At 39.1% G+C, this 16,559-nt stretch overlaps 1 protein-coding gene across 2 annotated transcripts in view; it reads left to right on the forward strand.

Moving 5' to 3' along the window:
• Nucleotides 1-16,321, forward strand: part of JAM2 (junctional adhesion molecule 2) — a 29,350-nt gene extending 13,029 nt beyond the window's left edge. Inside the window, exons 2-10 of one of the 2 annotated variants that reach the window (XM_015880793.2) lie at nucleotides 6,228-6,293; nucleotides 9,187-9,288; nucleotides 10,478-10,630; nucleotides 11,421-11,626; nucleotides 12,732-12,834; nucleotides 13,558-13,665; nucleotides 14,512-14,527; nucleotides 15,295-15,325; nucleotides 15,635-16,321. In XM_015880793.2, coding sequence (XP_015736279.1) covers nucleotides 6,228-6,293; nucleotides 9,187-9,288; nucleotides 10,478-10,630; nucleotides 11,421-11,626; nucleotides 12,732-12,834; nucleotides 13,558-13,665; nucleotides 14,512-14,527; nucleotides 15,295-15,325; nucleotides 15,635-15,667 — 818 coding nt within the window. In that variant the 3' untranslated portion in view covers nucleotides 15,668-16,321. Of the gene's footprint in view, nucleotides 1-6,227; nucleotides 6,294-9,186; nucleotides 9,301-10,477; nucleotides 10,631-11,420; nucleotides 11,627-12,731; nucleotides 12,835-13,557; nucleotides 13,666-14,511; nucleotides 14,528-15,294; nucleotides 15,326-15,634 lie in introns of both variants that reach the window. The other variant, XM_015880784.2, reaches the window with a different exon arrangement.
• The last annotated feature ends 238 nt before the right edge of the window (nucleotides 16,322-16,559 follow it).

A 16,559-nucleotide genomic window follows, 5' to 3' on the forward strand; every position in this document is an offset into this window, starting at 1 on the left:
GCTACATCTAATTAAAATAGCACTTCTTATGTTTTTGGATTTTTTTTTTCTTTAGACCTCCAGATCTGCAATAAGTAGTAAATCCAAGAGAAACTTTGAAGTTTCTCTTGAACTTTGAGTGGTGAGGCCATTTAAATGCTTTAACCTAAGTTTTCATTTGAAACTGCCTACTACTCTGTCATGCTTTGAGAACCAGCCTAAAGTACACCTTCCTTTGATGTAAAAGTGGTTTTATAGGTAGGGTACTTTAAAGTCCAGTTGTTATGTCTTGCTTGGGTATCTGTAGAAATGTATGTGTGTATGTACATACATACATGCAGAATTTGACTACCTTTGCTCTTTAAGATCTTTTAATGAAAAAGGATAAAAAGAGTGCCTGATGACTAACTCGGCAAGACATGTAATGCATGTGCATGTTGGATTTCTAACTACCCTACCATCTGGATGCTGGCCTTGTTAGAAGCTTCAAATGAATGGCTCAGGAGAGCAGGCAGAGGAGAGGACTAATTACTGTGTGTGACTCTGAACCTGGTCTCTAACAGGGGAAAATGCCTTTGGGTTTGGGGGAACAGGGGGAAGGTCAGTTTTTGCATGTAAGATTACTACTCAGCTGTAGAGTTGGAATTGTAATTTTGTAATAGCTTCTCTTCCAAAAGGGAAGCCAAACCAGATGTTGGGTTTAGCTGGCTTTTTTTTGTTGTTGTTGTTGTTGTTGTTTTGTTTTGTTTTTTTTCCATTCCCATATTTTGTAAAACTAGTCTGTTTCTCTGTGAATATGAGATTTGTCAGGCATTAGGAAAGGGCTTACAGGAAAGTGGTCAGGGAGAATGAGGGAAAGCAAACAGGTATCTGTATGCACAAATGTAAGTACCTTACAAGGTTCTTCTTGGAATTGTTGATCTAGTAACAGAAAAGACACTGCCTGTAGGAATTCACAGCCTGTGCTAAAGCATAGAAGTTAGGCTGTATTACTCTGCCTATTTTTGTTCCCCCCCCCAGTCTTCTTATCCTTTGTTTCTTCTGAGTATCTAAAAGGTTGCTGCTTTTTATGTACCGGCCATTCCCAAGAGTGAAGATCAAGATACTGCATTCCTAGTACTGTTTATTGAAAATAAGTAGCCGTATGTTTTTCCTTCACCTTGAGACTGTAGCAGCACAGATACAACTTCAGTGACATCTTTGTAGAGCCAGGGAACAAGCACTGTGTCTTACTGAGGAGCAGTTTTTCTTAACAGTTACAGAAGTATTAAAAATTTAACCTAGTAAAGGCCATTTATTTCAAGCTAGTTGAGAAATATCTCATTTGCCTCTGAAGCATAGATAACACGTGTACATGGTATGGGATCTCTAGGTTTTTTTCTTGATTAGAAACATCTGTATGGACTGTGTCCTAATTAGCCAAGAAGAGTGTTTGAAATCTTGCCACATATTTCATGGAGTGTTAAGATACTCTCGGGCACTGTATGTATTACCCACTGGCTCTGGTGCCTGGATGACTAGAACTTACTGTGGTTAAGTCCAGCATTTTCCAAAACATTATAAAATCTGCTGACAGCTACCACCACATAAGCGAAGGGATGGCTAAGAAACCCCTTGAGTTCTTCTGGTGTTTTATACCTTGTTAGTTCACCAGCCCCAGAAGATTCATTATTCCTTGGACTGCTGTGCTTTGCATAGTTGCATCATGCCTAGTAAGATACAAACTTGCTGCATGCATGTGGATTTAGATGGATTCTACAGTCTCCTCTGCAAATGAGACTACTCATGTTTGTTTTCTGTGGTAGAAAAGGTATGCAGGGTGGTTTCTGGTTGTTTGTTTCTTTGTTTTATTGTAAAACAGATAAGCATTCCTAAAGTAAATCCTGTTCTATTATTACAGTTCAAGAATATTCAAGATAAATAAGAGATATAAGTTGAGCTTTTTCTTTTTTCTTTCTTTTTTCACAATGCATGTTATTTTCTTCTAGCCCTTGTCTAAAGTTTGAACTCTTTATGCTATGTTTGTTATATTTCCTAAATGGGGCTGTTTGTGTTCAGCCCAGGCTACATTTTGGTTAATAAATCACTGGTTTCTGGAATTGGCTGGAGGTTCTGGCAAACACTGTGGAGATTCCTGCAGTTGCAATGTCAGCTAATAGTCCCTAGCTCTTTCCAGCATGTTTATTGGAGGCTAGCATTTACCATGTGAACTGATGGAAGACAAAAGCTGCTTAAACACTCATCTGGTGACATAAATGTGTCTAGGAATAGTGGTGGGCCTCAACCCTGGCGCACTGCAGTTAACATTGCCAGCACTACCATGAGCAAGATGATAGTTAACCTATTGGTTGTGGTGACCACATAGAATCATAGAATAGACGATCATTTCAATCCAGGCCAGTTCCAACCCCCTGCTATGTGCAGGGTCACCAACCACCAGACCAGACTGCCCAGAAGCCACATCCCACCTGGCCTTGAATGCTTCCAGAGATGGGGCATCCACAGCCTCTCTGGGCAACCTGTTCCAGTGCATCACTACCCTCTGTGTGGAAAAACTTGCTCCTAATATCTAACCTAAACCTCTCTTGTCTCAATTTAAAACCATTCCCCCTTGTCCTATCACTATCCACCCTTGTAAACAGCCACTCCCCCTCCTGCTTATACTCTCCCTTCAAGTATTGAAAGGCCACAATGAGGTTTTCCTGGAGCCTTTTCTTTTTCCAAGCTAAACAAGCCCAGTTCCTTTGACCTTTCCTGATAGGAGAGGTGTTCCAGCCCTCTGATCGTCTTAGTGGACCCTCCTCTGGACCCTCTCTAATAGATCCATGTCCTTCCATGTATTGAGGGCCCCAGGCCTGGATGTGGTACTGCAGATGGTCCCTCACAAGAGCTGAGTAGAGGGGGACAATCACCTCCCCCTCCCTGCTGGCCACCCCTTTTTTTAATGCAGCCCAGAACACACAGTTGGCCTTCCAGGCTGCAAGCACACACTGCCAGCTCATGTCCAGCTTCTTGTCTACCTGGACCCCCAAGTCTTTCTCTGCAGAGGTGATAAATTTATCTGAAGTGATAAATTCTATCTGAGGTTAAGTAGCTTCATCACTTCTGTCTCTTGTTTATGGACTATGCCATCTGTGGGCTACTTGACTTAGGAAAAAATATGGTAACACAAGCACCAAATGACATGTGAACATTGTGACTGTGATAAGACACGAGGCATCATTTGAGTTCATAATGGTTGCCTTCCTGTTGTCCGTTGGGGGGTTACTGTAAGAGATCTGTCTGTGTTATCTCTTTATTCCTGGGACATTGGACTTCCTAAGCTTTCGGTATCCTTTGAAATCCTTTGTTCAGCTTTCTCTTGGCCACCTGCTACTTAGAACTTGGCAAAACAAATACCACAAGACTACGTTTTTTCTTGTACTTATTACTTTGTTTTGATTCTGTTCTTGTGTAATTTCCTACAGGCACCACAGTTTCCTTTGATTTGGTTTGACTAATACGCTCTTCCTTGATGACTCCTCCAGCTAGTGTCAGTTTACAGCTGCGTGATAGTTAAATGGAAACTGCATTTTGTGGGCCTAGTTTCAAATAAATTAAGTTACTTATGGAAGAGAAGGGGTTTGTTTGTTTTTTGGTTTCAGTGTTTTTCTGTCTGTGTATAAAAGCATTTGATGAATAAAAAGTTTGGTAGTACAGTAATCTGTCATCTTTTCTCTATTGCTTTTCATATGGTGAATTAAAATCCAGTGCTTGAGTATTGGCTTCTGAATAATTGGCAGAAACTTTTCTAAAATGGCATCGTTAGGAAGAAGTGCTCTAGCCTTAAAGACCTCTCCTGCTTGAGCAGGTCTTGATCATCAGCTACCACTGCACCATCTTAGTGTTCAGATGCTAGGGCTTCTTGAAAAGGAGCGTGTATGTGGGTTGTGTGTGACAAGGAAAGCTTTGTGTGTGAGGAGTATGATTTTTATTTTTTTTTTTCCTTTTTTCTCACAAAATGTTTTGTACCTGTCACATTGCATACCAGACTTGTGTATTCTGTAATCCCCTGTTCCAGGAAGAAATACACAGACTTGGTGCAATTGCAAGCTTCCAATCCAAAGTGTACAGAGTAATTTCATGATAACTTCCACAGAAATAAGCAAGTCCACGGTCTTGCTACAAAAGTCATAAAACATTATTTCCTATTAAGTATTCTAGCTCATGAATACTTAAAGCCAGGTCAGGGAGCTTCGTGATCACTGTATTAAATAGGAGAGAGAATTTTCAAGTTTATGAAATGCTGTGTGTCATACAGTGTTCAGGTTGTTCGGTGTGCATACAGAAGGCTGATGTGCCAATAATGTTTATAAATGGCTTTACCCACACACTTAGGGCCTAGAAATGCTTCCTCCTCAAGTTTAGCTGAAGACAGGGCCTCAAAACAAAATGTTCTACCTACCATGAAAATGTGAAGGAAGATGTTATTTCAGTAGGTAATGTGATTTTTTACATACTGGTTTAAAGGATAATTGTTTTTTTAACAATTCTAGGAATGGGTTTGGGTAAAAGTAAAAGCTGATTAATTTCCATAAATCTAAAAGGGCTTAATAGAGAATGTAAAGGAGAATTATTTCAGCCTCCCTTTTAGGGCAAGCTTAGGCAAAATCAGAGATGGGCTGTGTGTGTAGGTGCAGGGGCAGCTGTTACTTAGGGAAGTGCTGGGGGAGAAGAGGGGTTCCCTCTGCCGCTCTCCTCAGGGCTCTTTAGTAGTTTGTTCTGTTTTAATCTTCTGAAAGTCCAACAGGAAAGTTTCCTTTCTTGATGGAGTGGAAAAATTTGCAAGCATGATTTGTAATGGAAATATTTTTTGCTGTTTCTGTAATCTGAGGGAACATAAATAGCATTGCTTGAACTATAATCTTCACTTTGTATTTACTTTCATATTATAAACTTCTGTAACTGTTCTGGGGTGACACAGAGGTGATTAGGACGTACTGAGGACAGGAGAGCTGCACATGAATTTGGATCATTTATTAATCTGCAGATGTGAAAATTCACTTTATTTCCAAGTGTGAAGCTGTATTTTCTGAGAAACAAGGAATGTTGGACGTGCATTTGGATTTGGGAGAGAGAGGCAGTGAGGTACCTGGAAAACAGCAGCTCTGAGTAGTAGTGCATTGAGGCACACTTAGGAGGTTGTGGGACTAATGTGTGAGGCAAGGCCTGGGCTGACCAGTGCCAAACAAATGGCTGGGCCCAGCAGCCACTTTGGTGAGCCTTGGGGACAGTTTGAGGAAGAGACGGCATACAGAACACAGCAGGGAGAGTTGAGGGGAGCAGAAACAGCCCTGCAGGCACCCAGCAGAGAGAAGGAGGAGCAGCAGGTGCCCAAGTATAGTTGCCCCTGCAGCCCTAGAGAGCCCATGGTGGGGTCAGGTGGATGTTCCCTGAGGTAAGGTGCAGCCCATGGGAAAGCCCAGCACTGGAGCTGAGCTAAAGTGTGCAGAAGAGGGATTGTCAGAGAGGAGATGTTCTGACTGACTGCCCTCATTCTCTATTCTTTTTGTACCTTTGTGAGTTGTGCTCACTTCTTCATACCCTTTGTAGCAGTTGTTCAGTGGCTGATATGGACATAGGAAATTGAGTGTGAGATGAGTGTCCATACTGCCTTGAAAATTTATCTAAATCCTCTGAGATGCTTTTGAAAAAATATTAATATAAACCTGTGTAAAGAAATGTATTCAGCTGTTCCTGCAGGGCAGGGACACCCCTGAATCATGAGGCAATGCAGACTGGAGTACTTTCTTGAGTTTCTTGCCAATTACTGTACATATGTTAACCTGGATAAGCAGTTTGTGGTATTCAGGAAAGAAGCCTGCCATGTAACAGAAATACAGTGGAAAATATGCTCACAGGTTAATGCAAGTAACCTGAATTAAAAACAGACTGAGATGTTTCCTCAGTATAACAACACCTACTGCTTACACTTAACTTCTCACATGTAAATATTACCACGGTATTGTTACAGAGAAACATTACTATTATATATATGTGTGTAATTTTTTTCTTTACAGGTGCCAGGTCATAGGAAAATATGTATTGTTCAAGGCTACCCACGTGGCCAGCCACCCTCTAAATCTTAGTCAAGTGCTCAGCAGAAAATATCCAAGCTGTACTGCATAAGGAAGTCTCAAAAACTGCTGAAACACTAAAGAAAAGTACAAGCATTTATCACTGAACTGCTTTTCTTTTTGTCCTTGCAGATCATAAGGTGGCTGGAATTGCTATTGAAACAGATAATAAGCACGTAAAAGCAGAGGAGTTTAAAGGTATAGTATATGCCTTACTCTGATTAAAAATATATGTAATAAATATATGCAAGCTATGCAGACAGAAGCTGTGCAGTTAAGATTGTCTTCCTATTTCCTTGGGTGGTAGGGAGGGTGGTGGTCTCGATCCAACTCTCTGTGTTGGCTGCTCTTATAATCTTTGTTTTGTCTCCATTTTCAGTTGCTTACAGAGTTGGACTAAATGCTCTCCAAAGGTCCTTTTCAACCTCACCTATTCCATGGTTCTTGAAACTTGTTTTTCAGTCTTGGTAGCCCACTCTGTAATGTTAGTTTTATTTCCTTCCACACAAAGTGCTGTGAGCTGGTAGATAGGAAAAGCATTAATCTTAAACAGAGATATGAGGAGTTAGTGAATTTACCATTATTTTTTCTCCGTTGTCAGTAGTAAAATGGCAGTAACTTTAATGACTGTCTTAAATATATACTTTTTATCGTGACTTTTGTCATGGTGGATAATGATTGCCAATAATCAGCTAAAGTAGTTAAGGAGGCAGGGAAGAAAACCTGATGTTAGCTGAATCGATGTGAAAGAGATCCTAGTAATGTATAAGTATGTGAGGTATGTGGCTCGTGTGGATTTTTGTTGTTATTTCATTGTACTTGGCTGGAATGCAAAGCGATGGGAATTTCAGAATTTAAAGAGTTTTTTGCCGAGGTTTTATTCATCTATGAGGTAATGATGAAGTATTTGGTCTCTGAAGCTGTCAGCTCCCTACCCATATGCGTGGCTTGTACTTTGTTATTCTGGTATTTGTATGAGTGTGAGACCAGTTTAACATGGAAATGGGCATAACTTTTGCTTTTTTTGTGCTAAGGGACAGCAGGAGCAGGTTGAGTTAGCTATTAATCTAAATGCAGCTGATCTGAAATGTGTTTTTATTTTCACTTCCAATTCCTATTACTGTAGGGGAGGGCTAATCAAATAATTGCCCTGGTCCAGACATAAATCCAAAGCCAATGCCGTTCAGACCTCTCCAAGATCCCTGAGGGCTCCTACCAGGCTGATAGAGCCTCTGCTGATGAACAGCTTCCTGTAGGTCTATCTTAATGAAAACCAAGTAGATCGTTTCTGGAAAATTCCTCTCTCTGATTCTATTAGTGTGGGAAAAAGCAGGAGAGAACTGTAAGTAAGGAAGGCTTTAGTTATGTTTTTTTCTGTTCTGTGTGCATTCCACTGCTCCCTTTCTGTACCTTTTCTCTGGATAAGATTAGTGGCAGGGCATCAATACGAGACTTTTCTTAAGAGGAAAAAAAAAGTAGCACGAGACAGGCCGCTCTTTCAAGACAGAGGTGACTTGTTAAGCTGAGAACACTTCAGCTGATGTAGACAGCTCAGCCAATATAGACCAACTCAGGGGACCAGCCAGCAGTCACAAGGTCAGTAGCAAAAGCAAACTGAGCTTGAATGATGGCTTTTCTTTGTTAGAGGGATACAAAAACAGAATGGAAAGGAAACTTCAGCAAATCTTAAGATTCAGGAAGGCTCCACCCAGCCACTCAACCTGAAGTCAGGAACCTCAGGCTTCCTGAGTGCACCACATGCATTTGGAAGCAGCCAGTGCATGAGTAACATGTTTCTGGCAAATAATGTCCTCTTGTCTCATTGTTTTTCTTTGAAGTCTGAACATTATTTACCCACGAGAGATCCTTAGGGCTACCAGCCTGACCCCTTTGAAGCTTTTTGTTTATTCACAGGACAGACCTGGGAGATGAAACTTTAAGCATGGGTGTCCAACCTTTTGTTTTGCCTAGGCTGCACTGAGTGAAGAGGAATGGTCCTGGCCTGCATATAAAATTATGTAGTATAGTTATATATATAAATAACCAAACTTACTTTTAGAATATATTTTTTAATTAAAGCATAGAGGGCAACAAACATAAATCTAGCAGACTGGAAATGTATGCAAGTCTATAAGGTGGATGCACAGATCTGTTGGTACCTCTTGATCACCCTGCAGCTTTTTTTGCTGATATTGGAAATGAAGATGCTGGTTAATGCAGACTGGTTGTACGTTTTATCAGTAGGTATTTGCCTCCTGTAAACCAGACAGGCATTGCCAAAACTACAAGGGCTTTTGATATGTGATGCTCTCACCTATATTGAAAGACGAGAAGTCAAAATCAATACTGTATTCGTTTCTTTCACAGAAGATCCTGAGAGATGCTAAATTTCACTTATTAATAGATTCAGAGACAGACAGATGTGTGGTTAGAGACAGTATCAGAGGAAAGAATCCAGGCAATTATTATTAATATTGAAGATTTATTTACTGAAGGGTTTGCTGGTTAGCTTGTTTTTGTTTGTTGCTACCCTTTTATTGCTATTACTTTTGCGCTGAAGAGGTCCTTGGCTGAATAATCTTAATGAAGCATATGCTCATCTTCCACATACCCTTAAAATAACCAAAGTCAAATTGAACCTAAATATTTAAGTTACTTAGAATATTTAAATTACTGGTGTGTTTTTCATTTGCGTTGTTACAGGTAAACTACTGATAATGACTTCAGAGTCAGTATAGATAATAACTGGAAGAGAATCCTTTTAATGGTGTTTGTTCACTGACAAAAGAATTGAAACATAAAATGAGTAGAAAGGAATCTCTGCTCATCCTATATCTGAAGTTTGATCCCAAGGCCACTAAACTATGGGCAAATTACTAGTTTCTGTTTCTCCTTTGTGCTTGGGTAAGTCTGTATAAGGTCTGATGACATCATTTAAATAGATCTGACCTGTGCTGACTGCTCAAGCTCTTTTAAAGGAGAATATTAATGTCATGGAACCTGAATGTGCACTGCACGCAATGCTGAAAGTTCTAACTTTCTCTTCTGTTCTTTGTTCTTTTGTTTTTGTTTGTTTGTTTTCCCTCTCTAGAGGCTATTCTTAGTTGCAAGCACAAATTTTCAAAAGGGATGAGCCTAAGAATAGAATGGAAGAAAATCCAGTCCCAAGAAGTTTCATTTGTTTACTACAAAGGTGAATTTACAGGTATAGTACTATAAGCTTAGACTAATGGCTTAATGTCATTCACTTGCACAGGTATCAACTCGCTTCGGGAATAACATTAGGAAAACGACTGAAAGGGGATGCTCTTGACTTTTGTCCGTTTGAGAAAAATAATGTTTTCTCAGGGAAAAAGAAAACGAACAGCTTTTCTTCAGAAAATTCTCAACATTCAGTTACGTTTTTAAGGAAGTGAAGTATAACAGAACTGGAGACAGAGAAAATCGACAACGCGTGTTCCTGGAGGCTTTTTAAAAATGAAATTACATTCAAACATAAACTCACCAAAAAATAAATGTTGAAAGCTCTGCACTCCTATCCAACAAAGAGGTTTCAGAAGCCTGCTGTAGAGCTAGGGGCTTAGATATGAATAATGCAGAGATGTTTATATACATAAAATATAAACTCAGCAGTACATTTTAAATTATTTGTACTCCTTTTCAAAAGTAGAATCTCAGTTTATACTTTGTTTAGAAGACTTACCTCAGCCTTATCTGTTGAAGAAAGTGTGGTTCTTTGGTACCTTGTACGTGACAAGTAAAGCTTGAGAAGTAAAATAAGGCCACAGCAATTTTCTTAGTTTATAGAGCTTGCAAGATGTGCTGGTCTTGTTGAACTTTTTTTTCCCTGCATATGTTTCAGTTACAAAGACACTAGAACTCCTTGTTCTGCTTGTGCAAGTTTAATTTCATAACAAGCTGTTGAATGAAGAAAAGCTCATTGTAAGAGAAGTGGCCATATCTTTGCTAAATCCATCTTTTTATTTCTTGCTAAGTTAAAAAGTCAAATAGTTTGCTCTAGTCTTGCTCAGAAATCTTTCTGTAAGAGAAGTCAGTCAGTGATTGCCACCACTCTGAGTGGAAAACCATCTTTTCTTTTTTTCAGTCACATGATTACTGTTATACATACTGTCTTGAAATGTCTGCAGAAGAAAAAGTGTTCTATATTCACATTTCGGGTGACTTTTTTTTCTGGACAAAATGGAGAAGTTTGTGGAAGTTTCTTACTGTCTTAGGAGGGGGATTACATATTGCTCCTTGGTGATAGATATCTAGCGCTGCATAAGTTCATAATTTGTTTGGGGTTTCAGAACCAGTCAATAAGAAACATATATTTTCTGTAAGCGATGAACAGAAACCACTTTGTCTGTTTTCTCTTAAAGGTGATCTTAGAGACCGAGCAGAGATGCTGAATACAGGAATCCGTATTAGAAATGTGACTAGAAAGGATTCTGGGACCTACCGCTGTGAAATCAGTGCGAAGAGTGAAGAGGGGCAACACCTGGGAGAGGCTACCATTACTCTCACAGTATTGGGTACAAAGCAAACTTATCACTTAGATTTCTGTAAATAAATTCCATGGTGTTACATGTGTAATTGTCCATGTAGGATGTAGCTGTTGGGTTTTTGGATTTTTCTTGGGTTGGGTAATAAATATATGTTCTTGCTTACATTCATTCAAAGAAATGAACACTTGCATCAGAAAGTAGCATAACTTACTTCTTTATTGACATGAATGTGTGTTTTCATTGTCAAAAATTATCAAGTGTGATGATCAATGAGATGATGAAACCTCCACTTCTACTGAAACTGAAGCTACTCACTGGCTGAGAATCTGATCTTGTTTGACACTGGAAAGTCAGCATCTGTCAACACTTATCAAATATTCCAAAGCAGCAGTTCATTCTAATGTGCTACGGTCTCCTCCTGTTTTTGGAAGGAGAAATTGCTGCAGTGCCTGCATAATGCCAGGTAGCAATCTGTGGACTTTATTTATAGGAGAGATGTTTTTCTATTATGCTTTATGGGTTTTTTCCTTGCTTCTTTTTTTCCCACTTGGGGAAAGGATAGAAAAATGAGTATGGTGCACATGGTGAGGGACCCTAGGAGCAAACCTCTGCCTTCACTGTTTTTGTCAGCTTACAGACCTTAAAGTGCTCCTCAGTAGCAGAACTCTGCCATCCACCATGTCTCCAGAGCCCCTATTTATTAATGTGGTAGCTGTTGAGCACGTACACAAGTGTTCACCTCCTCAGTGACTGTCAAACAGTTGTGGGGTAGACAATACTGATAAGACTGTGTAACAAGTACGATTTTGTTTTCCAGTTCCTCCCACTACTCCAGTATGTGTGGTACCCACCTCTGCAATGACAGGAACAGTAGTGGAGCTGAGCTGCAAGGAAGCTGAGGGGTCTCCTCCATCTGAGTACCAGTGGTACAAGAATGGTGTTGCCTTACTGGAAAAGACAGGAACGGGCACTGCTAGAACAGCCGACATAACTTACACCATGAATAAAAAGTCTGGCACTCTGGTAAGCACAGTAACCAACTGTAACAAGCAGCCATAGAGAAAACCAAATTTCTGTACAGCACAGAAACGCACTGTGGCTTTAATCCAAGGCACAAGGCCTCTCTCAGAAATCAATGTCACACTGAAATGTGATAACAAATTTATAGGGTACGGTTTCTGCCTCAGACCAATGACAAATCATAGAGGTCGAGTGTGGTAGGCAAAGTGGGTGATTTATAAGGCTGTAGTAGTTATAAATGAGAAGAATCTAGCAAATAAATGACAAATTTCACCTAGTTGGTTCTCCAGCCAGCTCCAGGTGGGAACGATCTCACAGTATGTCAACCAAGTTGTATTTGATAGTGCCTTAAAATCGAAAACAGCAACTTAACACACTTCAGTGGAAAATGCAGCAGTCCAGAATCTCTGCAGTGGCATTTAAAGGTTCCAGCCCTGTACTTGATCACATACTGCTAAGCTGAGATCTTATTTATTTCTTTTTAGAAGAGTCAATTTTAGGGACACTCTGCTCACATTTGGAAACCAAATTGTGTCACATCATTTGTGCCTTTACATTCACGGGTGCCATAGATATTTCAGCACACCGTGAGCTACTTAGAAACATTAATCTCTTCTTAAAAGTCATAGTTTTGGTGTATAGGATACATTAAACGGAGAACATTTAACAAATCTGATTATAAAAATAATTACAGAGAAACACAAAAAGTGTTATGAGGTCAGCATCCATTTTCTGTTTTCTCGCTGTACTTATTACATTAGAAGTATTTCATAAATAATGCAGCTAAGCGTTTCTCCATTAGAATAATGGAGAAAGTAACATTTCTGTGGGGGGAAAAAAATCCTTGGGATGTATCTTTTGTACTACATTTTGTACACTCCATTTAGTAAAAATGCCTATCTAGAAGACCCTCGTGTACAAGTAGTTGAAGTTAAGATCTAAGCGTATGAGTAGGGAGCAGGATCGAGATGAACATGAGAGCAGAAGTTCTCATTTTATTTCAGATTTTTTGGAAAAAAGATATGTCAAAATTTCTATACTGCAGGAAATTGGGTTTTTGTTTTTGTTTTCCCATTCTGGTAACAGCTTTGGTCTCTTGTCTTAACAGACATTTAACGCTGTTTCAAAGAACGACACTGGAGAGTATTTCTGTGTAGCCTCAAATGGGATTGGATTGCCTCAGAAATGCTCCATGAAGCGAATGCAAGTGGGTATGTGTCAGAATAAAAAGGGACAGAAAACGGTCTTGCATCTGAACTGATTTCATTGTGCGATACAGTTGAGAAACTAAGATTGAATTACAGCCTTTTATTTGATTACAGTATTATGGGGGAGGAATAATATTCATATATTAGGGAACCTTATATGTAGTGAGGGTGGCTGCTTAAAGCATTCCTTATTTCTTTTCCTTGTGTGTGTGTATGTGTCGCACTGTATTTTACAGAAAAGCAGTTAGTTGGGTACTTTAAAATGATTGCAGTATCCAGCCCTTAATGTTGTTCAGCAGTGAATGTCACAGAACCACAGTGTCCATCTGAGAAGCTTCATGCTTCAGAATGCTTTTGTGGGTGTTGTACAGCATAATGTACCAGCCCGCTGTTAGTTTATCTGTGTAGCTTTATGGTTTTATTTTTTTCTTTCTTCTTTAACTAATAGCCTCACAGGACTTTGAGATGTCAACAGCAAAAACCTTTGGGTAAAATTTACATCAGTGTATTAATGTCTTGTACTCAGGATCCAAATAAGTAATCGGCCTTCTACATAATGATAATATAACAAAGATTAGGTAACAGAAAGATCAATCAAAATGTTTCTGCTTATTGATGGCTTTGTTATTGTTTTGAAAAGGTACCTGTAGGAATTAGGGGAAAAGAATTCCATCTAATGGATATTTTTAAAACTTAAAACATTGTATTTATCTTTTATAATTACAGATGACCTTAATGTAAGTGGTATCGTCGCTGCTGTAGTAATTGTGGCTCTGCTAATGGCACTGTGTGGCCTTATAGTACTTTATGCTCAAAAAAAAGGGTATTTTACAAGTAAGTACAGTAAAATCACTCTTTCTTCGGTTTAAAAAACAACAAAACTAAACTATATTTCTGCTGACCATAACATGTACTTCTCACACTTCACTTCCACGGCACTACAGCTAAAGATTATTACAACAGCAACTTCACTGTGCGTTTTTATTCAGCCTTCTACTGCAGAGAACGCAGCTTCTACTTTGTGAGATGGAGGCATTTGTACAGTTGCATAAGGCTCGCAGACAGCAATCTAGGAAAAGCAGCAAGCAGAACCCTGGCTTCTTGAGATTCTGCTGTAGTTTTGAGAGGGAATGGGAAAGAAAGGTACTGCAAAAAACAAGGCGTATGAGGTTACTTGTAATCCATGATATTTGGAGCAGCTGAGTTCTGATGAAGGAGAACTAACTGACTTGCTCCCTCTTCTGGTTTGTGGTGAAAGAGCACATAGTGAAACACTCGAGGATTACTGGGAAAAAACCTCAAGCCCAAGCAACCTACCTTTCCATAGCATTTATATCAGTACCTGTAGAGTTCAGCACAGCAGTAAGGGACCGCAGACGTCAGTCTGAGAAAGACTGCTGCCCGAAAGTAACAGACCTGATGTTAGCATCCCTGTTCATGTAGAATTTAAGTTACCTTTGAAAGCCACCTGATCTTTTTCTGTTCAAACTCACACCACGCTGAGATTTCACTTAGCAACTGAAGCGATGAGTAAATATTCCAAAGACCTCCCATTACATTATGTCATATAATACATAATATCATCGTATTATATTCTATGTTTTGAAATATATAGTATTTCAAAAATATTCCTGTGCTCATTTTTCTTTTTCTTCCCCCCACCCCTCCCCTCACCCCCAGAGGAAAGCTCTTCCCAGTAAGTACCTTTATATTTTATCCATGTCACTGTAAACTTCATTTACATCCTGATGATTTAATAACTGTGATGTTTGTTTAAGGACCTTCTCTCATACAGCAACATCTTTGAACACTGAAATAAACCTGATCTAGCACATGGACTGATTTCCTCATTAGAACCAGTGTGCTGGTCAGAAAATGGATCGAGTATTATTACTGTGATAAATGTGCAGAGATGTGTCTTTGTTATATTTTTCTTGTAGTCATGTTTTATATCTGACTCAGCTAGAGGTGGTTGCTTAATGCACTTAAACTGCCACTAGTTAACCCTCATTAGCAGGTCAGAATTCTTCTAATCTATTGTAGTGCTCCTACACAAGACTTAAAATCATGTTTTATTGGAGGCTCACTTCCAATGTGTTTTTTTCCCTTTTACTTTTAAAAGATTATTGGAGCACTTTTAGGTAACAGCATGTAGAAGAGCAATGTACTGAAGAATTCTACTTTAACATACGGTACTACTTATACTAGTCACTAATTAGACAAAGTGTACCTGGAAGGCCTGAAGTGACAAGCTAGGGAAGGTAATTTGGCTGTGGCTCATGAGATCATGACAGCTGTCTAAAAGCATCAAGTGTATTTGTTGCAGATTTTGTAGTTCTTACTAAAATGGAAAAAAGCCCAAGGATTACTTGAAATCAAAACAAACACATTCATAGTGTTTTCAAAGGGCTACAACAAACACCTGTTTAACCTAATAATAACCCTTTCCTATTCTATTAACAGGAAGTCCGGCTCTCAGTCTATGAGTGAAAAGGTATTTCACATTTAATAGTGTGTACATTTTCAGCATGTATTTTGTTATCTAGTATGTAGATAAGAGGCCAGCTACCTGGCTGTTTCTAGTAGGAAGGAGCAATATTAAGGCCCTTGTCCATCAGATGCTCAATAGATACTACTACTATCTTTTAATAGAATATTACTTCTATTTTGTGTAGCAGTGCAAATAAACATACAGTCATGCTCCTTTTTGGTTTGCATGCCTGAGTTTTTTCTGAAATATAAATTGTTACTGTGGTTAAAATACTTGAACTATTACTTATGTCACCTTGCTTGTTTCATTTAGGATTTCAAGCACACCAAATCCTTTGTTATCTAGAAGATTTCAGCCTCTGTGAGGGACATCAAACAACTACTTGTTATACAAAAATATCAAAGGGATTTTTTGACCTCTACGCTGTAAATATTGTTTCCATGTACTATGCACTGAAAAGAGGAATTGCTACTGTTTAGTTCTAGTCGACTTAATTGCGTATGATTGTTGTTTCTTTTAACCAGCCACAAAACTGCTTAACTTAAAGATGCAACTAAACGGAATACACAGGTCAATTTGTGTGACTTCTCATTCTGTTGATGTATACATGCAGCTGTACAGGATTCACTCTAGCAGCTCAGAACAGTCTATCCAAGTAGCTTTCACAGATGACCTCCACCACTATCAAGGGCTCAAACTCTCCTGCAACGCTGACTTCATTCTTACTCATGCATCAACGTTGTATTAGGTTAGACGGAGCCATCTAGAAGTGCAGAAGTAGTTGCACAGACTTTAACTCACTATCCAGGCGGGACAAAGCTGCTTGTAATTGAGGCCCAAGCATTGTTTTAATGTCTAATATAAAATGCTTACATCTCTTCTACAAGGAAGTTCCTCTCTCTGTAGACTGCATATGTTACTTGCCAGTACAACTACAGTTGTATTAGCTGGACCCTAAATGTTGAACTATTATAAATAAATAATTCCTCGGAAACTCAAGTGTTTGTGTCAGTAGTTCTTATTGAAGTTTATGACCTATAACATCAGTAACAAGTTTCAGTTGCTTCTGTCATCGCTTTCATGTTCATTGATGTAAAATGAGAGCGTTCGTGGCTATGCAGATCTATCATCTCCCTTGGGCTGCGCTATGAATTTAGAATTGTTTTCTGAATTGTTCCTGCAGAAACTTGAGATGTTATAAACTCAGGAAAATAAAGCTTCTTCTGCACTTATCATT

This window comes from Coturnix japonica, chromosome 1 (genome assembly GCF_001577835.2).
Source record: "Coturnix japonica isolate 7356 chromosome 1, Coturnix japonica 2.1, whole genome shotgun sequence".
Lineage (NCBI taxonomy): Eukaryota > Metazoa > Chordata > Aves > Galliformes > Phasianidae > Coturnix > Coturnix japonica.